Here is a 24,474-nt window from a genome sequence, read left to right on the forward strand (position 1 = left end):
CAGTTAAAGTTGTATTAGTATTGATTGATTCACATCGATATGAATGGATTACATGACTAACAACTGGTGGAAAATTAATATGAAAATATTTGTCCCCTGAATTAGCGCGTTCTGTCCAAAACAGTTGCGTTCCAGTTTCAAAGTTTCAGTTTCGGTTTCAGTATTTCAAAGTGAATGAGAGGGAGCACAAGAACTGAGCGTCTAGCAGCGATTATCATATCATAGACACATATGATGCATGTATATGTCTGTGGGCAGGATCTCAAGCACGTGCAAAAGTTGTTGTTGTCCAATTGGAATCTAGATTCGAGAGACACATGCGTGATTAGTTCGTTTCCCAGCGGAATCGAATCGTGTATCCAGGGGTTTACATCGGAGTCCAGTCGGACTCAAGTCGGACACAAGAAATCTAGATTTGGGGAGACACATGTGTCCAATTTCCGATTTAAATCGGACTGAAATCGGAAATTGGACACATGTGTCCACACCAGGCTTTTAGCTAGGCATGCGTCCGTGCGTCTTTTGGACGCACTGTTCTAAAATAATAAGAAATTGGACGCACTACTTTTAGGCAGACGCCCTACAGACGCCTTAAGTTTTTCGTCCCTTTTTTCACTCAGTCAAACTTTTTTTAAACGTGTTCACAATAACTCTCAACATTGTTCAAACGTTAATGAGCCTAATCACGTTGCAACACGTAAAACAACAGTTTACCGCTATTAGGGGTGGCGAGCCGCATGCAGCTCTTTGCCGGCTGACGTGTGGCTCGGCTCCAGCGCGAGTGCTGCTCACTGACTTTCCTCTTGGTGTACAGAATTTTCATATTGTAAAATAAACATCTAAAATGCATATTTTGCACGAAATACAGACAAAAAGCTGTCCGATTTGAATGGGGAATTTATTCATGTATATTGTGTGATCACGCGATCTTGAGAGATGTCTTCAAGTAACGTTAATGTTCCAAACATGAAACATTCTAATGTGTGCACCCAGTCGCAGAGAGTTGCTAGCCAGAATAGCAGTAGCTACTAAAATAATGCCATGGATCCAGCAAAGCGTAAAGCTAAACGAAAATATGAAGATAAACACCGCACGTTCTTGCCTGAATGGAAGGAATTATTTGCGGAGCGAAATGGATAACCCCTCTGCTTAATATGCCAGACGTCACCGTCGCATTTTAAAGCCTCAAACTTGGTGCGCCTGACAGCGCCTTCTCTCCACACACAATGCTAACATAGCCCAGGAGTTCCTAAAGGCACAGAGCTGTGCAAGCACAAGGTACATACTTTGAATTGAAACGTCAGTCAGAGAAACAGACTCGGCTTTTTTTTTAATGTACGAAGTACTCTGAAACGGTCACGTTGGCATCGTATCATTTGTCATGGAATATTGCTCGAGCAAAAAAAGTCATATAGTGAGGGAGTTTGAAAATTGAACAGAGGATAGCTGACATTAACTATAATTAGCACCTATCTCAGCAGATGTCTTCAATATGTTTATTTTTGTGCCATATTTTAAATCTACATGTGTTAATTTCTCTTCCTAAAACCCACTAGAGGACACTATTTAAAAGGTTATTTTCAAAAAAAGGGAGGCAACTGCTGTGATTAGGCTCTTCTCCAGGCACAGTCTGTTTCTCTGCTTTGTTTTGATCACAGTCATTGCAGAGAAGGAGTCCTCACATAAATATGTGGAGGCAAAGGGTATAGCTGCTCCTAAGCTTTCTCTCCCAGGTCAGGGTGCTCCTGCTTCACACATATCCAAAACAAAATCTCAGCGGATGTCTTCAATATGTTTATGCCATATAATAAATCTAAATTAGTTAATTTGTCTTCCTTAAACCCACTAGAGGACACTATTTAAAAGGTTATTTTCAAAAAAAATCTTATGGGGGAGCATGCCCCCAGACCCCCCTAGTTTTGCTGGGTCACTGGGGCTTCGCCGCGTTAGGTTCAATTACAAAATGGACCCCCACTCAAAAAATCCTAGCTAAAAGCCTGGTCCACACTGCATACGGAAGTCCCTCCTCAATGAAAGACACAGAAAAGGCCGTTTGGTGTTTGCAAGAAAAGCACCTAAATGACTCTCAGAATGTGAGAAACAAGATTCTCTGGTCTGATGAAACTAAGACTGAACTGTTTGGCCTCAATTTGAATAGTCATATCTGGAGGAAACCAGGAACCGCTCATCACCTGTCCAATACCATCACAGTGGTGAGGTATGGTGCTGTGGGGTGGGGGTCGGTTCTGCGGCAGGGACTGGTCAGGGTGGAGAGAAAGCTGACCGGTGCCAGACTTAAAATGATTGTATGCAATGACAAAATGTGAAAGTGAAGGGGTCTGAATGCACTATGGCCTACATGTTATCTGTGAAGCCATTCTACAGATTCTGCTATTGCAGCAGTGTGATTAGAGTGTACAGTACATGTGCCTAAACATGTGCGGCTACTTGTGCTGGAGAGAAAAGTGCTTTTGGGATATGTTTTCTATTGGGTGACTGTTTTTTTCTGTCTTTGTATAACATTTTGTAGACAAATAAATTAAAAGGGAGTGATCACATACGCCACATTATGGGATGTCTAAAAAAAAAAAAAATTCTATGTATGGGTCCTGCTGATTCATTCTTTTCGAAAGTACTTTTGTGATCATACGATACATTAAAAAAAAGAACACAGCAAAACCCTTTTTTAAGGTGGCTTTAAAAAAACTCTTTTTGCTCACTGAAATCCTGACACCTTGGAGTCAATAGTAGGAGCAGATTGACAGACAAATGGAGAGACCAAGAGAGGACGTGGCGCGGCCAGCAGACTCCCACGTCCAGGTGAGAAAATTGCCTATATTTTAGCATCGATCAAGACCCAGTGACTGCCCCTAGTCTCTCCTTGTTAACTGTAATAGGACCTAATGTAGACCTGACATTCAGTTCAATTGCTTGCATTCTCTGTATATTGATGGTACTTGTATAACTCCCAGATCAAATTGACATGAACTGAGCTCAATTACAACAACAGTATCAGCATCTTGTTAGTTTTCCTTCATAATAATATAGATGACATGGACACTTGCCTCTTTCAAATCAGACTGTTCAATTACATTATCCATCTTGTAGACTCCTTTGGGCACAAGGCAAGATGAGGCTCTAGTTGGGATCCTCTGGATTTGCTCATACGCCACTGCTGGTGAACCAGGGCTTTCATTCACACAATAACCCTAGAACAGAAAAAATAAACACTATTGAAAGTGTATTTTGTCCAAAATTATCACCTTCATTCACCTACCATCCCATTCAGCCAAATTTGATTTTAACCCTCAATTTATCTCATCAATCTACTCTATCCTATCACATAAGCAAGGAATTATGAGAAAATGTGGTAAAGAAATCATTTGAAGAACCCCTATCACCAGCATCAGGTACTACATCTATAAAGTCATTTGTCATTGTGGGAAGCCCTCTGCTGCGACACATTCCAGACCCAGCTGGAGGCCCTTTGTCCCAGCTCCGCTCGAATGTTAACAAGGCCATGAGAATAGTCTTGCTCTCCAGTGGAGGTATTTATGACACTTGTAAGCCATCCCGGTTTGAACAGCTTAAGTGAGTATGATAAAGACCTGTGAAAAGAAACATCACTACACCCATTTTTGTACAGATATATAAGCCCTCAGATACCATACGATAAGATCATACCGAAGGCTCCTCAAGAGATGCAGGTCTGCTACTCTTTCTCCCTTCGCTAGCTTCTTCCTGCAAGGGCATTTCAACATAACCAAAAAGTTTATCAATACACTCAACACTGTATGGTTCATTCTGCATACGTATACACATTCATCTTGAAATTGTTAACTGTTGTTAATGGTACACCACACCACTATTATCAATGTGATACTACCATGGCCTACATATGTGTCTTACTCCAATCCTAAACCACAATCCTCTCCAGAGGTAGCTTCTAAATACATGTAATACATTTAGGGTAATCAGTAATGTTCACATGTGGAGCACAGTTATATTCATAAGGACAAATAAAACATGTCACTATTAAACAAATGCATAACAAACTGTAGAATCACATCTCTACATTGCTCCATGCTTACCTCATTATCAGCAAAGTAGCCATCACCTAGAACCTGTTTCATCAGCTCCTTGATCATATGGTCAGAGGCTGAGACGGCAACGGGCTCACTCTGCAAGGAGGCGATGATTTCATCCACAGTCCGGCGGCCCGTCCTCACCAAATGTTTGGCTGTGGCCATCGTACCGTCTACCTCTTCCTGGCTTTCAGCCTCCATACCAGTGATGTTTCTGGCCTCCTCCAGAAGTTCTGTGGCGGATTTCACCTTGTGGGGGGTGACAGGTAATTTGCCCTTCTGGCTAAGGGGTGTATTGTTCTCAGAGGTCAACTTTGTTGGACGCATGGGCCGCACTTTCCTTCTTATCCTCCTCCGCCCTTTGCACTGAGCCCTGGAAGACTGATCCGAGCCTGAATCGTCACTGCTATTGCTCTCGCTGGAGTCGTCAGAGCTCAGTGTGGGGTTGCTGCGCCAGAAAACGTGCCGTGGCACACGTGACGCTGTCGCTTTGGTCTCAGGGGTGCCAGGCGCCTGTCCAGAACGGATCAATGTCTTATGCACCATGGGCCCTGATGAGGGCCTCTCTGATCGGGGTTTCAGTGGAGGTTGTGGCCTCTGAGACATGGGCACAGCTTTGGTGGTGCCTGCGAGCTGAGCTATGGCTGACTTGAAGACAACAGGTCTGTCGGGAGTGTTCACAGGTGGGTTTGTAGGAGTCTGGTGCATACTCTCTTGACCCTGTGAGACTGATGTATTTTTATCACGAGAGTGGACAGAGGATGGGGGTGACAGCAGAAGATCCAGTCTAAACTCCATTAAACCAGGAGTCTCAGGTTCCTGTGGATTTTGTGGGGTGCGGTGAGCATCACCAGAGGGTGCAGGTACCTGGTCGGCTGACCCCTGCAGGTGACATATGTCTGAAGGTAAGGTGATGCTCCTACTTTGTTTCTGCAACTCCTTGGTCTTCTTTTGCTGGTACTCCATTTTGGACTTCATGAGAATTGCTTCTACTTCCCTCTTCATTCTCAGCTCCTCACAGGGCTTCAGTATTCCTTTCTTACTTGGCATATTTCCTTCTTTCCCTTTTAGCTAACATGATTCATTTGTGTGTTTGTGTTTGAGTGACGGTATGAAAGAAAGAAAGTTAATCATTACTGAGAAATTCATTAACAGCAACGTTTTTGTAAAAGATGTATTCATTTTTGTTATTCATTTCTCCAATATCTCCCTGAGAAATGTAGGCCTATCTGAAATCAATTATGGAGAAAATAAGGTGTTCGTGACGTTACTCAGTTGCTTCATGAGCAACAGTGGCAGGTTTTATGTTGTGCGATCCAGTTTCTCAGCTGATTCTCTTGTCAAAATAAGTAGACTAACACATTCAAAATATGTCACTGTAACTAAACTATAAACCGAATTCACAGCGAAACTTCAGTTTAACATTGTCGTTGGTAAAGTATTAGCCGTACAGCGACTCGCAGACCACTCCTTTCTGCAGGAGCTTGACAGTTAATAGTTCATGTCTTGCATCACTGCATGAGTTACGACTTCACACGTTTAGAAAAGACTGAACAAGAAGTGGACAACTTAAACAGCTCCCTTACCTGATTAGAAATGTTGGTCGAGTCTCTACGAACTTTAAAAGTTTTTTTTAATTTAGTAGGACAAATTGAATCTGAATTTAAGATGAACTAGCCACTACGATTACTGGTCGTAAAGTATTACGTAGGGTAACTTTGAGCAACACAGACGGCATCTCCTAGCAACCAAAGCACACAAGCGCAAGGCTGAGGAACTTTCAGCGAAATAGTAAAATGTAACCTTGAGCGTGAGAAGATCGACAGTCGACTACACAGTAAGATATAGTGATACAAAAAGCTTTGCGAGATTAAAGTGGCCTACTTGTGTTAGAAATGTTGATCATGTTTCACTTGTTAAAGGCTAGTGTGGCCTATACTCCCTATGTCAATAATGACCATCCAGCAGTATGCTATAGTAAAAACATAGCCTAGACAAAACAAAACAATTAGGCCCTATTCCTAGAGTTAATCATAATCATAGAAGATGCTGTTCACAGGTGGCTGAGGTCTACACTGAACTACACTACCGACTACTGCTATTATACAGCCTGAGTTCAATTGTACCTGGATATCATACATACACGACCATTGTCAACCTATTAGATCAAATTCGGATACTAAACATAGGGGAAATATTCAATGTTCACCATGACGGTCTCGGAGGAACAAAATGAATGTGAGGTTTGGTGTTTGTCAAAACACAGGCCAACGTTGTCAAACACTGGAACATATTAAGAAAATGCACTGAAATGATCTAAAATGTATTAGGCCTACTGAAATAAATAAGAATGAACAGAATAGGCTAATCAAAAAATGAACAGCATTTTGAAGAACTGCATTTTATCGGCTCCAAAACTGTGGCTCAATTATTCAGCCTATTGTTGCACTAGATAGAAGGCCCAATTTTCATTAAAAAAAAAAAAATGAAAAAATGAAAACCGTAGTCGACGTCGTTGTAAATCGGAGTAGGCCTAATGGTTTGGAAGTGGTTCGTCAGGGTCCATATAATCGAGTCGATCATTGAATAGGCAGTTCAGGAGGATCGTGTGAGCCTTGTACGCACACCCTCCTTTAAGTGAATAAAACCGTGCTTAATTTCCTTTGCTTCACGGTTCGGGCAAATCAATGTGTCCTCTCTAATGTTGTTAGAGATCACTGGGAGATAATCCCGTGTAAGTGGATAATTATCGATGTCATTCGCTCATTAACGAGTTTACAGGTTGGGTAACTGTAAACCCATGTCAGAAACAGCACGCGACTAGGGAAATAAGGCTTTCTGTGTGTGCATATAGTGTTTGTGTGCATGCGTGCATCCGTGTGTGTGTGTGTGTGTGTGTGTGTGTGTGTGTAGATGTGCGAGTGTGGTAACAGTGAATCTGTGCAGATCTGTAAATTATTTTGTCCAGTGGTCATATTTCGTCCAAGCAGAGCTGACAATCTCCAATTTACCAGCACCAAAAAAGCAGGCCCATGCTGAAATTGCATAATAGCTTACAAACGAAAAATTATATTTTTTCCATTGTTATTTTATTTTGTTAAAGACTCACTCTAATGCAAAGTAGCCAACCCCTTTAAAAATACAACAAGCAGGCCTGTGTTACTCTGCATACTGGTAGCCTGTTATGATTATTCACGCGTAATGTACCTGCTTCCCTGACGTCACTGTGGCAAACATGTCCAACGATTCTGTAGATTGGCAACTGTAGTTGTGGATCGTAGTTTGTTGTATGATTTAGGACTACTCTGAAGGGAAGACAAGACAGTTTATTCCTGTATGCACAGTTTTCTGTTTCATGCGCTCTTATATAGGCTATCTATAGGCTATGTGTGTGTGAATCAAATAATAAGGATGCAGAATACACGGGAATATAGACCTGGAAATATTTGCAGCGTTCGTACGAAATTATGGGGTAATTATTAGGGTATAGTTCTGAAAGAGTTTACATTTTTTGACAACCAAAACTGTAAGGGGCAACTTCAAAACAGTCTGTCTTTTTTTATTAGCTTATATGCCTATAAACCCTCAGTTGGTCGATTTCTCCCTGATGTTTTGGTCATGACCAAAGTTAAATTAAAGGCCAACTGGCTATTATTTTTGATATAGTTGTAACTGGTTGCCATGTTTCTTTCACAGATTTACATCAGTATAATATATGTTGAATTATGCATGGAATAATTATCCACATATTGTATATTTTCTGTATATTGTGTGCTCATCCATTGAAGTTATTTTATTAGAAGAGACGCAGCAGCTGCAACGCGCGTGTAGGTGTCACCACAGCGACCCAAACGAACTGGGAAAGTGGGATGTGCCGCTTTCGACGTAACAGCTAGGGGGAAGATCTTCCAACACCGCTCTCAAGTCACAGTGCATTCAACATTTCCTCACTTTGACGAACCCCCTCAAGCCACATCCCGCTGGTGACAGCGCACCAATAAGCTGGGACATATATTTCTCTGAAAACTTGGGTCTGGGAACTGCATGTTGACCATCTGCGGATTGCCATCATAATGTTGGGCACTGTGAAGATGGAAGGTCACGAAGCTCCCGACTGGAGCAGCTATTATAATGACGCGCAAGAGGTTTGTAATAACTTTTAACCTGTTTTAACTTGATTGTTAGATAAACAGAGTAGTCTAGTTAACAGAAGGCTCATTCGTATAAAGATATTATTTTGAGTTTAATTTTGAATTTAGATATATTCTTGATCTTAGCCTAGTTGAGGGGGTCTATTTGAAAAGAAGAAGTATTATTCTAAATACATCTAAGCGACCCGTTTAACAGCATGGGTCTGTTGAACTCGCTTGGGGGCAGCACTGATCTCGTCAGTTGGCCTACCACAAGCCGTTACTGTGCCAGTCCTGACAATGGGCACAGAGCACTTTCTTGCCTCCTTTCTAGTACCAGAAAAGACATTTTAAAACTTTTATATATAAATATCAAGACGGTAACTGTATCCCTCAATATAGAGTATGTGTGCATTTTATCATATAGTCATGGCTACTTTATCAACTACAAAAAAAAAGTTAAAAAAAATGTTTTAAATCTCCAAGATTGGATATCCTACACCAAAATATGCATTATTAAATTATTCGCACGAGCAATGACTCTTTTTACGCATGTAGGGCATGCACAGCTTACATACCTGCAATGGACCTTGCCTATAATTGTTTATTAAGTTATGATATGCATTCTTACTATCTACCAAGTTTTACCATATTTGTACATTTTTGACTTAATGCTGTTTGATATTTGAATTCCTAAGTGTGCTCGTTGAATAACATTAATATCTCACAATAAAATGTACACGTCGTTATCAGTAATATAGATGTGAATGGGCAAGCCAACCAAATATTGTTTAGGGTCTGCATTCAAAGGATGTTAATATTATAAATTCATAATATATTCATGGAGCGTTAAAACGTTGTTATTCCAGGTATATTCACCCATGACCAACACCAGCATGAACGCAGGACTGGGTTCCGTGAACAGCATGAACAGTTACATGAGCATGTCGACCAGTGGGAATATGACCTCCAGTTCTTTCAACATGTCTTATGCCAACCCCGGCTTGGGTGCAGGACTTAGCCCAGGGACCATGGCAGGGATGCCGTCCGCCGCCAGCGCGATGAATGGAATAAGCGGTGGAGTACCAACCATGGGTACAGCCTTGAGTCCCACAAATATGAACGCCATGTCGGCTCAGCAAGCTTCCATGAACGCATTGAATCCTTACTCTAGTATGAGCCCCACTATGAGTCCCATGACCTATGCCCAAACCAACCTGAACAGGGCAAGAGAGAACAAGACCTTCAGAAGAAGTTACCCACATGCCAAGCCCCCTTATTCGTACATTTCGCTTATTACTATGGCTATTCAGCAGTCACCGAGCAAAATGCTCACTCTCAGTGAAATATATCAATGGATAATGGATCTCTTCCCTTACTACCGCCAAAATCAACAAAGGTGGCAAAATTCCATCAGACACTCGCTGTCTTTTAATGACTGTTTCATCAAAGTCTCCAGGTCGCCCGATAAGCCAGGCAAAGGTTCATACTGGGCTTTGCACCCGGATTCTGGAAATATGTTTGAAAATGGCTGTTACCTCCGCAGACAGAAGCGCTTTAAGTGTGATGTGAAAAAGTTGCCTGTAACTAAGGGAGGTGAGGGAAGGAAAGACCAGACTGCCGGTTCTGGCTCCCCCTCGAACGACAGTTGCAATTCCAAACCAGGGCACATGGACCCAAGCTCAATTTCCAGCTCCAATCAGTCGTCCAGTCCTCACAGCTTGGACAGAAGCGGTAACCCCACTTCTGATCTAAAGAGCAGCGGGCCACCCCTGCATCCCGCAGCCAGCTCGGCCACGTCTCTGTCTTCAATCCCGTTGGGCCAGCATTCTATGGGCCATGAGACCCAGCTGCACCTTAAAGGAGACCCCCATTACTCATTCAACCACCCGTTTTCCATTAATAATTTAATGTCCTCATCGGAGCAACAGCACAAACTGGACATGAAAGCTTACGAACAAGCACTGCAATATTCATCCTATGGCTCAGGGATGTCTTCCAGCTTGCCCCTTGGCAGTGCATCTATGGCCGGGAGAGCGACTATGGACCCTTCGGCAATAGAGGCGTCTTACTACCAAGGTGTGTATTCCAGACCGGTCCTCAACACATCTTAGTATCCTCTCAATTTTACTGAGCTGTGGACCGACAGAATCTTTTTATTTTATCTTATATTTTATTATTATTTTTTTTGCATGCACCTAGTGCATAAAGGACTGTTACTTTGAAATGTAAAAATGTGTACGTGTATTATAAACTATTATACTGTAACGTGTTCCCATGAAAGATTGTATACCCCAGATGTAAATCATCGCAAGTGTATTTAAACCAACAGTTTTGAACTTGTAAAATAATGTTGTATTCCCCAAAACTTGTAGTCTCTAACGACGAATGTGTCCATGTGTTATAATGTGCATGAATGAAGGTCAATGTGGTGTTGTGGAACGCGTGCTGCAGGTTAAAAAATACAAAAACAACATGAAATCAAAACAAAAAACAAAGCACCTGTTTCAAGTAATTTTATGTTGTTGGCATATACTTTACATTTTCGTTTTATTTACTATATTGACAAAAGCGTTTCAATCCCAATCTTGTATCAAAATAACTTTATTCCAACTTGGAACTGCATTAGAAGTAATAAAAATATGTATTTCTTTATGAAGCAAATACTTTCAGTGGTTGGTGACATCTTCACACAGGCACTTTGAATCTTCATTGAAGAACCAGGGAGGCCACGTTCACGTTTTTGCTTCTTCCTTTTCTCTTTGCATGTGATTAATTTATTTCGTTCAAATAAAATCTGATCACGGTACTCTCAGTGTTGTAATTTTTCTAATTACACTATGGACATCATGAATCTATGCAATGGGCTTATCGCCATGTTTAGAGTATTATAAAGTAGCTTTTTAGGAGTCTAATACTTTTAAATACAATATTGCCTCAATGGACATTCAAAAGACGCCAAATTTGTTTTAAGCTAATTTATATTGTATTGTCATAGCCTATCTGTTATTTTTCTCTTCTTCGGTGTTTATATCGAAATATGACTGTCTTTATTTCATAAAAAAATGTGTTACATATTTTATTGGTAGGTGACCAAGAGAAAATCCAAACCTAACTAACGCAGAGCCTCAAAGACCTGCATGATAAAAGATCGGATCGCGTTTTAAATGGGATTTTTAACAATATCATTGGGAGGCCAAATCATCTTTTTGTGAACCGTAACCTACACGAGGGGCTCCTGAACCTGAACAGATTTGACTTTGATCATGGTATTTTGTAGACACACATTTTGGCTGAGTAACCGTGAAATTCGTTTAATTATCATGTAATTGCCCCCCGACGCGTAAATAAAATGGAGACGTGAACCGAGCATCATGAAATCACACGGAAAGCCAGGTTGTCCGGCATTTCCTCCGACTCGGACATTAACCATCTTGTAAATCATTTCAATTAATCTTTATATTTAATTAAGACTTTAATTAGGCAACAGTTTATTTTAAGAACTGAAATGGGACATTTTGAAATTATATGGGTCTACGATGGATAACCTAATTATAGGCTTATTAATTAAAATGTTGGCAAGAGAAATATAGGTGGAAATGTTTTTGATAATTTAAATTACACTTGAATAATATATTTAATTTGAGTTGTTCAGGTACATAATAGTCAACAATACCATATTAGCGATATGATAATGTATATTTTAGGAAAGTTTAGAAGTTTCAAAATTTTTCCAAAATCTCTGGCTAATTTTATACATTGATGGTATTAAATCTGTATTATTTCATTACTAACGATAGTTATTCTGCCACTGAGCGAACACCTTAACTGTAAAGAATGATGCCCAGTCAAGTTTATTACTGTTACAACAGTTTAAACACCTGGCGACGTTTTCTAATCACAGCAGAACTTGTAAATGATTGCCTTCACTTCATATTTAGGCCTGATACTTGTCGACTTTGTGTAAAAGGCCTGAAGATACGGCAAATCTCTGCATATATAAACAACAAGGAGTTTTTATGTCACCAGCATGGGAAAACTGACGGTTTTAGGACCAAACACAAAAATCGAATTTATCTATTACAAAAGATAGCCTACATAGTTCAGATATGCAACCGCAGTATCATCCCTCTTTTGAGAATACTTGCAGAGGCGTAATTGCAATGTGTTAATTGACAAGAGAAACACAAGTAGGTGCTGAAAAAAGTCTTGAATTTAGAAAGAAGTTATTTGCATGAGAAATCTTTGAACTTTGCACGGATCGTGTCCATTAGTTTGCCCAGCTGTTGAAAGAGGCTTGCCTTTGCGATGTGGAAGCTGCCGCTACAAATGTCCAACGTGAAACGGCGAGGGGCAGAGCGCAAGAAACGAACAGTGCTAACTTGACAAGATTTCACAATTTTCATTTTTGTCATGTAAGAATTTTTCGGCCGACTCCTTTCAGCCGTACACAAAATGTTGACCACTTTTTGCTTCCCTGGGTAATGGGATAATTCAGCACGATCAAAGGGAGTGCAGCGCCTAGTTTCTCAATTTATTTAGCATGTTAACTTCTTCTAGCCCGTCTAGTTAGGCTATTTTCAGTTGAAACCAGAAAAAACATATTATTGTTATTATGGTTGTTATTATTATTATTATTATATGCATTTTACGTTTATGCCATCCAGTAGCCTACCCATCATCGAATGCGCTCTCTGAAGTCCACCAGCCCTCATTAATTTGTAACATATGTTATCAGCGGGCAATGTCCAGCGTCGAGATTTCATCAGCGCCTTGTCTTCCAACTTATGTGGCATTTCTTGTAAGGCCATCAAAAGAGCTGGCACTTTCTTCAGCCTTATGGACAGAAATTTCTACAACAATGCGCCAACTCCTTTACTTCAAAAGCGGCCATCAGCAAGCCTACCCGTAGATCTTTCTTCTCTGTCTTTTCATTCTGTGGTTTTAGAAAGCCACTACAGGGCCAAGGCGCTCCTAATACCTTTTGATGGGGATTGAATTAATTATCTCCAATAACACAATTGTGCTCAGGCAACGAAAAGAGCAAAGCAATACCCCTTCAAAATCACTCGCGAAAGAAAGGGGGCTTTCAAAAGGGCGAGGGAGAGAAGAGGGAGAGATCTCTATCCGAAATCAGCTTTAGAAGCAGCTGGTTTTCCATTAAAAATTATACGGAAGAAGTTTATTAAGGCTTTGTCCCCTCCTAATGTGCACCGACTATGTCAGGTTGGTGGTCTCCTCGCCTTCCTGCTTGTATAGCCTCGTGTTTAGCGTCTTTATTATGTAATTTGAGATGCACCGAACAGAGTCACACTTGATCTAGCCTATTTTATTTATGGGACAACTGACAATAGGGATAGGCTGCACTAGCCTGTATTTCACATTCAATTGAACACATGACAACTCAATAAATAGCCTAACTGACAACATGTTGAGGGAAGACCACGGGGTAAAATAGCAGCAATACAAAACAATAGCCTAATTTAAATTACATCTGAGGGATTCAATTGTCCATTAAATGGGACATTTGTCCTAATTAATATGGCTATAGAATAGATTTCAAGTTTATCTTTTTTTTAAGAGAAGGCCTACAAGGAACTCTACCTTTATGGATAGGTGTGACCTGCAACTGAAGGCTCACAGTAGCGAAGTGCAGTATTCCCTGCTAAAATGTTTGGAGACGGTGTAAACCGAAAAGGCTTGGGAATAGTTGGTGTCGTTATAGCAACAGGATCAGTCACGCTTTTCTCTAAGGGTCATTCAGCACCGAGGCTGCCGGAACACGTTTTTAATTAAAGCGTATAAAAACTTGTTTTGTAGTCATGTCATCATGCGATTGGTTCTCAAAATGGATAATCGGGATCCCCTCTCTTTTGATGCCCCGCCGCACCACCGCGCGGGTCTCCACGGAGAGATGCACAATATCTGAGCCCCCTAACCATGCACCGCTAACTCGGCTGCAAAAACACAGACAACCAGCCCGAAAGATGGATGTCAGTGGGGCAAGTGAAACAGGCTTCCTACAATAAACATTCGATATTTCTCAGGAGCAGATGCTTTTTGAAACCCAAGCATACAGACGTCCACAAGGAAAGTTTAACTTGTTTTACAAGTAGGATTATCCAACAGAGAAACCTACACAGAGAGACCTCGTGGGATTAAATAGTGGGGGACACCCAGGTTGTGCGATCTCCACGGTTACCAATAGAGGAGAAATCGACAAGCTTGTCTTGGTGTCAAGCATTATCTAAGGGGAGGGCAACTCAGCAGCATGTCCCGCCTAGCCAACGCCTCCTTTTCTTTCCGCCACAACTTTCAGGGCGAGCAGTGCGCCCATCCAACATATTTCTGAGTACATAATCGATCATGTTCGGGTACACAAGTCACTGGCACTGCCCTCCTCTAGCAGAGGACACTGGGAGGGGGGGGGGGGGGATCAGGACTCGGGAGGGTCAACTCATCAATATGAGAAAAGGAAACGTAAACGATGCGAATATAATTGGTTGGTATACAGTGCTCAGTAAAGGTCATCTGATATCTTTGGCACTCTCATGTTGGGGAATTATCAACATGCAAAAGTACCGCTAGAGTAGCCTACCGGCCAGTTATGGCAAACAGGCCTGACAAAACTGTCAAATAGTTTAAGGTGAGTTACGCATTTGAAGAGGTAAATTCGAATAGCTGTAACACATTCAAAGTTATCAAATCAATCAACATTAATATGGTATGCGCTGAACATGGAGAAATTGATTGTTCTATTTCCTACAAGGCCACTTCTTATTCAGATAGCATAACGCGGTTACTTTTTGCTATGCCTTGCATTTGAATTATTTTCCCTACGAAGAGCACTTTTCCGAAAATGAACGCGCATGAATGAAACAAGCCAGCTCACATTTTCAATCATAAAGCAAATAATAATAAAAAAAGAACCCATCACAATTTCAAAGACATATTCTGGCAGGAAGGACCTTGCATTACAGAACGATGGAAATCCATAGTTCTCATTTATTCGTTCTTTAAAGCCGTCTAAAACAGAATATATCCCTCAAATGAAAGAATTAATAGGAAGTTGAAAGAACAAGAACACTTCTCCCAAAGTATTTCACTGAATTAATATCAGAGGGATGATAAAGACTTCTCCCTCCCGCCTAAAGATCTGTCCAAAATTAGTACATTTTGAGAACTGAACCTTAGATAAATACAGGTAGTCAAACAGACAGTGTTATCTTTAATTTGAAGTTAATAGTCGTCTGCGGACGAAATATATTAGCTAATGAGAGAGTTTAGGAAGGATTAGCCCATAAATCATTTTGTATAAATATCGGGACAGGAATCCCAAACTCGCGTGGTTGTGTACATCATTCACTTCAAGTAGGCCAACAATTAAACAAATATTAATTGAAATAGAAACGTCTGTATTCATATAAGTAGCATGATTTTATTTTATACCTTAATACATATACATAATACATACCTTGACATACTGTTGATGGTCAATGGTTTGAACAAAATCTAGTGAAACACAAAAGCAATATTCTGACAAGTCACCCTATTTATGATTACAATGAAGGCTTTAAAATACTGATAGATTTCCATTTCCTTAAAAGTCCCTTTTATGAAGTAAACAGAACACTAAATAAAACAAGATAATACAAATATAATATTACTAAGCACCAGTTTTCACCAGAATTCTGCTCTAGACATCTTAAGACTTTAGTTGGTGGTGTCTAAAACCTTCCAATAACAGAGTGTGAGAGAAGCCTGTTTCCCTTGTCCTGATCAGACTCCCACATCAACACAAACAGTGATGCTAAAAGATCAATACTGTGACTCCAATAAGAAAAAAGATTTTCAGCAGAAAGTGGAATGGAAGGGAGACAGCCATAACCCACGGCAGTAACAACCAAGTGGTTAAACATTTACAATTCTTCTTTTTTCCCCTCTTTCTCTCTCCCCCTCTCTCCCTTTCTCTTTTGGGAGCGGGGTTTGGAATGAGGCTTTTTTTTGTGTGTGAGTGCTCCACTTCTAACAACTGTTTGCCCAGTCAAGGCTGTGGCTGTGTTTACTCAGTGCTAAACGCCACTGCCTGGTCACCAGATGTGGCCGCCCGGCCGGTCAGTCGGCGGGTCAGCCCTTGCGCGGAGCCTCCACGAGTCAGATCACTGTCCTCACGCTGCCCGTACCCACCTTCTTCCTCAACACCTCAACCAGCCGCTCTAACCTGCAGAGAGATAGAAAGGGAGGGAGATAGAGAGAGAGAGAGAAATAGAGAGGAGAGAGGAGAGAGAAAGAGGGAGAGGGAGAGAGGTGGGTAAAGGGAAAAACAGGAAAGTATGAGACAGGGAGAATATGCACATCTCCTGGGTCACGTTTAAACACAATGGAAAGATTTCAAGGGGAGGGATGGACAGAGATGGAAAAAGATGTTAAAAAAATAAATGCAAAGTAAGATATAAGACACAAGTTACACATGTACTTCATCAAGTGGGCAAAACACCCATACCAAACCTACAGCTCCCATTCTCCCACAGATGGATCAATTTTTTCATCTGATGGATTGATATACTGTTTGGTTTTAGTCTTACTCAAGAGGAAAAAAGAGGAGAATGTGTTCTTACGCTCTAGATGGACTGGACAAGTGCGTGACACGAGAAGGAGAGAGAGAGAGAGAGAGGCTGAAATGATGGGTGGATGGAATTCTTCTTTTTTTCTCCCCACTATTTGTCAGGGTGTCAAAGTGCTAGAGTTTAAAAACGGTCGAAAAGCAAACAACGAGACAGTTTCTTGTTGAGAGTTTATAGCTGTGAAGGGCAGGGAGAGCAGAAAAACTGGAAGGGAAAATGGGAAAAATAAGGATGAATATTTATCATACATATATATGAATGTATATATTGTGTATTATTATGTATATATACACAAACTCACACATATGCACATATACATACGTGCAAAGCATACATATGTTCATACACACACACATTTCAGACCTGAAAACTTTAATAGCAAATAAAATTAAATAAAATTAAATAAAGTGGTTCAAAGGTGATCTGGGATTGAAACTGTCTTAGTCCTAGCAATCGGACATTCTCTATTTCAGGGCACAGGCTTTTGTAAAACGAACTAACGCTCGCAGAAGCTGAATGAACAGCCTTGATTGAATAACTTGTAAAATTGAAAATTGAAAATGCCCCAGACTACCGTCATGACCACTGAGCTTTCAAATTAAATTGAAAATCCCAGTTTGAGTCCTGAAAAAAGCACTGGGATTCCTCCCATAAAGTGAGGATTTCAGGGGCATTCTGAATCAGCTTCTAGCGTGGTTCCTCCCACACTTGTGAATGTAGCCGCGTATGGAAATCCAAATCTTCCCACAGACAACCTCGTTTTCTCTAAAGACCCTGCTGCGGTGTCACTGAATAACAATACACTGAGACGTGAGCCTGTTTACTATGCAGTGTATCCAAACACTCTCGGTTATTCTAATAATTTAGCTTCCTTGTCGCTGAGGATTTCACTTCTTTAAACAGCTTGTTGATAAGATGCATGCCAAAAACTTCACTATAGTACTAGGAGAAGAGAACCATTAAAGGTCAGTTACACAGGCACATTATTAAAACCATTATTTTGTTTATCTTATAATATTTTGAAACATAGTGACTAGTAATCAATGTCGTAATAAATGTGGCAATTTGTGTGTTGTACCAATTGCGTTAAAATACTATATCTTATCAATATATCCTTGTGCTTGGAAATAAAAAAAACCTCACCATGAAATTGTATGTATTAAAACATAATCAAAAAAAAATCACATTTGTCTTCATTTATCATACTTCTTGGCTACTGATTGTTTAGGAGAACAAGTGAACGTTTGTATTTGAGGTGGAGACAGCACAAAAGCGAGTGAACAGCCTACAGCACAAACATGCCGTTGGTTCATCAGTTGGAGCGTCCCTTGGCTACGGCGGAGCATCTGGGAGCGCTCTGACCCCCGTCTCCACCTGTTTTTCTGCTCTCAGAGATCCGTGCCAGCCAACGCTGCCATATGTGTTTCACAGCGTCTGAGCTCCCTCAGTACCAGGGTGTGTTTGTGTGTGTGTGTGTCTAACAGTGTGTTTCTCCACACACACACACACACACACACACACACACACACACACACACACACACACACAGAGCTAACGTCTGTGTAACTTCAGCTTGTAGTGGAAAGGGAATGAGTGTGTACACTATGTATAGAATATAAGTTTGAGAGAGAGAGAGAGAGAACAAGTGTATGTGTGTGTGTGTGTGAGAGAGAGAGAGCAAATATGTGTATCTGTGTGTGTGTGTGTGTGTGTGAGAGAGAGTGAGTTAGTGTGAGGGAGAGGGAGAGGGAGAGGGAGACTCAGACAGAAAGGAAACTAAAAAGGGAAAACAAGAGGAGAGGAAGCCTAAAAAGGTACACTAATATTTAGAAAAGGTCATTGTCGCTAAACACTCAGGGCCAAGCACATAGACCACAGACATCCCCTGGACACACACACACACACAGGGACAGACAGACAGACAGACAGACAGACAGACAGACAGACAGACAGACAGACAGACAGACAGACAGACAGACACACACACACACGGACACAAACACACACATGCTTGCAGACACAGACACAGACACAGACACAGACACACAGACACACACACACACACACACACACACACACACACACACACACACACACACACACACACACACACACACACACACACACACACACACACACACACACACTATACACTTGCACCAGTCACAAACACCACACACACTTGCACACTTGCTCTGCTTGCTTTACAAATACATATACACAAACACTTTGTCCCACTCGTGTGCCAGAGAATGTTTTTTTCCCTTTCTTCCTCCTCGTCTTCACCCCCGGCATTTTAAATATATTTATCAGCCCCTCTGTCACGTTTACACAATTAGCGGGTGTGAGTCGGACCAGCGGGGACGTCTAAGGTGGACCGGTGTGCGGAGGGGATTTGGAGAGAGGATGTGTTTGCCCAGGGTGGCCGGTAAACCCAAGCATACACGCAAGGGAGGAGCCGGCAAAAGTATAAATCCTGATTAAGAATTCACAGTGTCGCAAAACCAACAATTATAGCTGGAAGGAGGCAGAGTAAACAAACGACCCTTGCATAATTTTTTTCTAAACAGCCGCATGTTGGGGCAGTTTTTTTAGGGGTGGTTGTGTGTGTGTGTGTGTGTGTGTGTGTGTGGGGGGGGGGGGGGGGGGGGGGGATGGTGGTGCAGGAGTGAGGGTGATGTAGGGGTTGTTTTCTATAGAATGAGAGGACATTTTGGTGTTTCACGAAACCCATACTTATTTGGCTGTTGGGATTGGGCAGACAAAAGATGCCTCCCATCTAATTTTTTGCTGGATTCTTCTTTTCTTATTCTTCTTGTTTTTATTTGGTCAGTCAAACGGCCACTGGTCTTACAATACTTTTGGCAGTGCGCAATGAGTCGCCATGCACAAACAAGCAAATGCCAACACAAGTTTAAAAAAGAAAGAAAGAAAGAAGCCCCAAACAGAAGTAAAGGCACCGAGGGGCCCACGGGCCAGAACCTGGCGGGGCCACAAGAGTGCCAGAGACACTGAGGCACGGTGGGAGGCGGCAGTCGGCCTCAGGCCGTCAACACGCTGCCCGCCTGAGCTTTCCCAACCCCTGCCTCCCTCCCTCCCTCCCCGTATGAAAAGGCCTCTTTGTGTGTCTGCTCTCACGGCCAAGTTGGATTCAGAGGGCCATTAGACATTCAGCCGACCCCTCCTCTACTTCTCTCCCTCTCTCCATCCATCTATCCAGCCTTACCCCTTGTTTCTTCTACCATCCTCTCTCCTTCTCTCCGTCAATGGGGAGCTGCGGGGTCCGGCACTCAGGTGCCACATTCTGGGCCGCCTCTCGGCTTCCTCCAGGGGGGGGCGCAGGGCCGCCCGCCTCACCCCTGCATTTTTCGCACTCCACTGCGACGGGGCTCCACGTCAGAGTGGCTTCCCACAGCAACCCCCACCCCATCACCCCCAGCCCCACCCCACACAAACACACACACACACACAAACACACACACACACACACACACATACACAGCCCCTGGGCCTGGCCGCTGGGGCCATCCATCTGGGTGTCACCTAACGGTCAGGTGCGAGAGCCTCAGATCCCCACTGCCGCTCTGGACTCACTGATGCGCTCAAGACAGTGTCTCACACAGGCATACACAAATGTACCCACACGTGCAGGCAGACACATAAGTACATGAAGCAGCACACACTGGTACACACACACACACACACACACACACACACACACATGCAGGAACATACATAAACATGAATGGTACATGGCAGCACACACACACACACACACACACACACACACACACACAGGTATACACAAGCTTTTATACACAAGTGGCATACAAATGTGTGTCCCTACACACACAAAAGACAAACACACACATACACAGACTACACGCACACACATTCACTGGTCCTCACGCACACACTTTAACTGGTGTAAATAAAAATACACTCATACTAAAAACTCCCTTAAACCTCAACGCGAGGCCTCTTTCTGGGGGAAGAAAGTCTGGGAAAACGACAGTCCTGGGGCACTGGCCCACTCCTGCTCCCTCAGTAGCCTGACATGGTCAATATTAAACACTATTAGACTTCCTGGCACCGAATCAGGCCATGGTGCCATAAATTACACAAGAATTCTCAGAGCACTGAGCACTGTAGCGTCCGCCAACACCGTAGCACTCACTACTTTCTCCATCTAAAAAAAAACAGTGTGCTAAAATAGAACGCAGAATAATGAGATCTTCTCCTATGGTTAATGTTGTGCATGTCTATGTAAATGCATGTACGTCTCTGGGTGGACTTTGGTTCATGTATCCATTTTGGTCAATGATGCGAAACAAACAAACAGACACACACACACACACGGAGCAAACTCATGAAACAAAGCAAGTAGGTCTAGGTCTATTGGCATAGGAATGCTGTTGCCTTGTGGTGCAAAATAAGCAAGAAAGTATTTACAATCCCAAATGTCCCTGAACAAGCGCGTGTTCATGTTTTATGTCTACAGGGTCTCTGTAATGTGTTGCCTCCAAAATAACACCAACAATGAAATTAAATGATCCCAAGTTGTAACATTATGGAATCAAACCTCTTTTTTTATAAATAATAAAAATAAAAAAAAACCCGGGAGGTGATCAGCTGAGACCCCCCCTCAGACAGAGAGGCTGGGGGCAGCGGTGATCTCCGTCACCAGACCTCTCATGACCCCTCCAGCCCCATCTAAGCCCCTCAAGGCGGCTCGTTTAAATACAATACCCAAAGTTCCCTCTGTCCTTTCCTTTCAGAACCCTCTTCTTGGGTGCTAGCAGTCTATCAGTGGAGGGGAAAGGAGAAGGTGTGTGTGTGTGTGTGTGTGTGTGTGTGTGTGTGTGTGTGTGTGTGTGTGTGTGTGGTGGTGGGGAGTGGGTGGTTAGGGGGTGTCTTCCCAGGATTCTGAGTTCTCTCTCTCTCGTTCCTGGCCCCCCCTCCCCATTAAACCCATCCCCCTGTTAATTCATCGTGCAAATAGATGAGTGGGGTGAGAACTGTTTGCTTTGCATGGGGAGCCCCTGTGTGTGCGGGAGAGAGGAGTTGAGAGAGGAGGCGCGAGAGAGAGAGGGTGAGCGAGAGAGAGGATGGGAGGGCCTCACACACACATGTGTGTGAGTGTGAATGCGCACACACACACACACACACACACACACACACACATATACTGTATACATGCCCCCACACACACCTACAGCTCCTACAACATGCTCTTGAAGCTGCAAATGTGCGTTCGTATGTGGCTATTAGAGTGCACGGGGGCGTGGGATTACGGTCCTCAGTTTGGCACTCAGAACTCAGTACTGTTGCTGTTAAAAGTTAGCAACATTACCTCATAGCACCTACACCAGTTGCTAACCATGAAACGAAACCTGGCCCAGGCCTGGCTGTGGTACTCACTTCTGAACTTTCTCACTGGCCTCTCGCTCTGCCTCCTGAGACCGCCGGAACTGGGCCTGGAGGCTCTGGTGCTCGCTGGTCAGCAGCTGTAGACGGGGCAGGAGGGTCTGGTTCTGGCTGTTGTTCTGGTTCTGGTTCTCCTTGGCGTCATTGGCCAAAGGTGACGCTGGTGTGGGGGTGCACGGTTCCTTCACTGCAGTCTCCTCGGCCTGCACAGGATGCTGACTGTAAAGGTTTGAAATCGTATTAAACACATTCAATCATATGGCTGATATTCCCATAGAAAAACCACGTACCTCTCCAAAAATCCTTACCACATAGAAACCACAGAGATACATTTATTTACAATGATAATCTGTCACTGCCTTGACGGCGAATCTTCTTCTTGCAAAAAGCGTACCAACTATTCCACTGTTGTTACCAAATGACACCATGAGAGAAGGCTTTATTCAGCTGCTGCTCAGAGTCCACCACACAAACTGATGAATGTCAGCGTAGCTGCCAACAAAACCCACTATTTAAACTACAACAGCCACATGCCAGCAGGTGATGACTGACAGCCCTCAACCCAGACAGTGGCATCTACGCCATGGCTCCTCCTCTCGGTCCACTCTTCTCCTCTTCAGTCCTGCCATTCGGAAAATGCCAATGAATCAACGGACACATTTGCTACACTCACACACACTAGAAACTTGACCTGGACAAGCAGGAGGCACAACGCCGTCCGCCTCCCCGACGTCAGGAGACATCTGCCTTGTAATCGCTGACCCGGTGCGCCTGGTCAGGTTTCATATTCAAGCTAAAATGTTTCCAAAGGGGAAGACACTGTCTGCTAATAACACTGCAGCAGAATGTCAAGAGGAATGCATTAGCACGCTAGCCAGGCTAGCACACATCGTCACGCCACCCTCCAGGTGAATGTCACACAGATGTGTCTCAATGAGATGCGAAGGATTTAACAGAGGATTTAACAGAAGGAGAATGAAATGCCAAAAAACTAAAGACAGAAAGAAGGAAGGAAAGAAAGGAAGACTTTTTAAAGGGGGAGACAAGTAAACATCTGAGCAACAAACGTAATCTCTTTTGGCTTATCAAGATGTGTTGTGATTTTAATTTAGGTTGAATGACGAATGTGGACTATGATCACGGGAAGGTAGAGCCCAAAACAAACTGACCTCAAATTGCTCCTAACAGCCTTTGATATATACCCAAATATACAAATAAGAACCTTTCTCCATTGCTATGGGTTTGCATGTATGTGCTGTCAAATGACAGTGGTCACCAAAATATTCTATTCTTAAAACACACACACTCATACCCCTCCTCACCCCCCAACACACACAGAAAAATACCTGTTTATTTTAATGTGCAGTTAGTGGGTAAATGGTGGTCAGACTTTACCCTTCACAGAAAGGCTGGAATGACAAATGTCTGGCAGTTTAATAAACCCCCCCACCCACTGCTCTGAAGAGAAGCTGGCGAGCTCTACACACTCTCATCAAATACTCACTACCACACCTGCCTGGCAGGTTCCAGGGCAGGTGGAGACCTTCAAATATGAGACGGTGCAACTGCATGGCAGTTGCGGGGGCCGCTCGCAGACACAATACCCTGAGCAATGGGCCTTGCCTGAACAACACCACCAATAAAACCTCTCAGTACCCCCCCCCTCCCCCTTCTCTCTCTCTAGGGCCATACAAGTCCAATGCATGACAGATGGAGCCTGATGGATGGATGGTCACCAGTCTTTGTCTGCCGAGTGGAGCCAGGCAGTGTGCATATTGCCTTAAACTCATATTCGTCACTCTGGCCTCTTGTCCCTGGTTTAATTAGTTTCAGCGAGACGTCAGGCTCCAGACCCCTCTCCTCCTCCGCCACCCCCCCCCCCTTTCTGCCTATGCACTCATGTTTTTCCCCTCATCCTCTAAAAGTGGAAGGTAATCAATTGTGATGTGATATCGATAGCCGAGCGAGAGATGTAAACTTGTGTGTTTTGTTTAATTAAATGCAAACACAGTGGGTGCGAAGGTCCGGTGGCAGTGACAAACAAGGGCATAAGCACGTTGCCTTGCCATGGATTATTTTATCTACTTCCCCACCCCCCCGAATCCATCTCTTAAATACGGCCCCTAAACAGTCACGGGTTCCGATGAGGTCTGTGCTTGTGTTTAATTAGGTTTTCAACGGTCACACAGATGCTTCAGCAGTAAACTA

General features: G+C 42.9%; 2 protein-coding genes across 2 annotated transcripts in view; one reads left to right on the forward strand and one right to left on the reverse strand.

The window, feature by feature from the left end:
• Positions 1–8,158: 8,158 nt before the first annotated feature.
• Positions 8,159–10,329, forward strand: foxa1 (forkhead box A1; the record flags this gene model as incomplete). Its single annotated transcript, XM_080850012.1, has 2 exons — positions 8,159–8,230; positions 9,085–10,329. 2 exons carry the CDS (start codon positions 8,159–8,161, stop codon positions 10,327–10,329), a joined length of 1,317 nt encoding a protein of 438 aa, XP_080706138.1.
• A 5,502-nt stretch (positions 10,330–15,831) lies between these two features.
• The window catches only part of mipol1 (mirror-image polydactyly 1), a gene marked incomplete at its 5' end in the record, with an annotated part of 54,365 nt that continues 45,722 nt past the window's right edge, over positions 15,832–24,474 (reverse strand). The window contains 2 exons of the mRNA XM_080850155.1: positions 15,832–16,436; positions 22,261–22,485. Coding sequence (XP_080706281.1) covers positions 16,370–16,436; positions 22,261–22,485 — 292 coding nt within the window. The 3' untranslated portion in view covers positions 15,832–16,369. The remainder of the gene's footprint in view (positions 16,437–22,260; positions 22,486–24,474) is intronic.

Source organism: Sprattus sprattus (genome assembly GCF_963457725.1).
Source record: "Sprattus sprattus genome assembly, chromosome: 13".
NCBI lineage: Eukaryota > Metazoa > Chordata > Actinopteri > Clupeiformes > Clupeidae > Sprattus > Sprattus sprattus.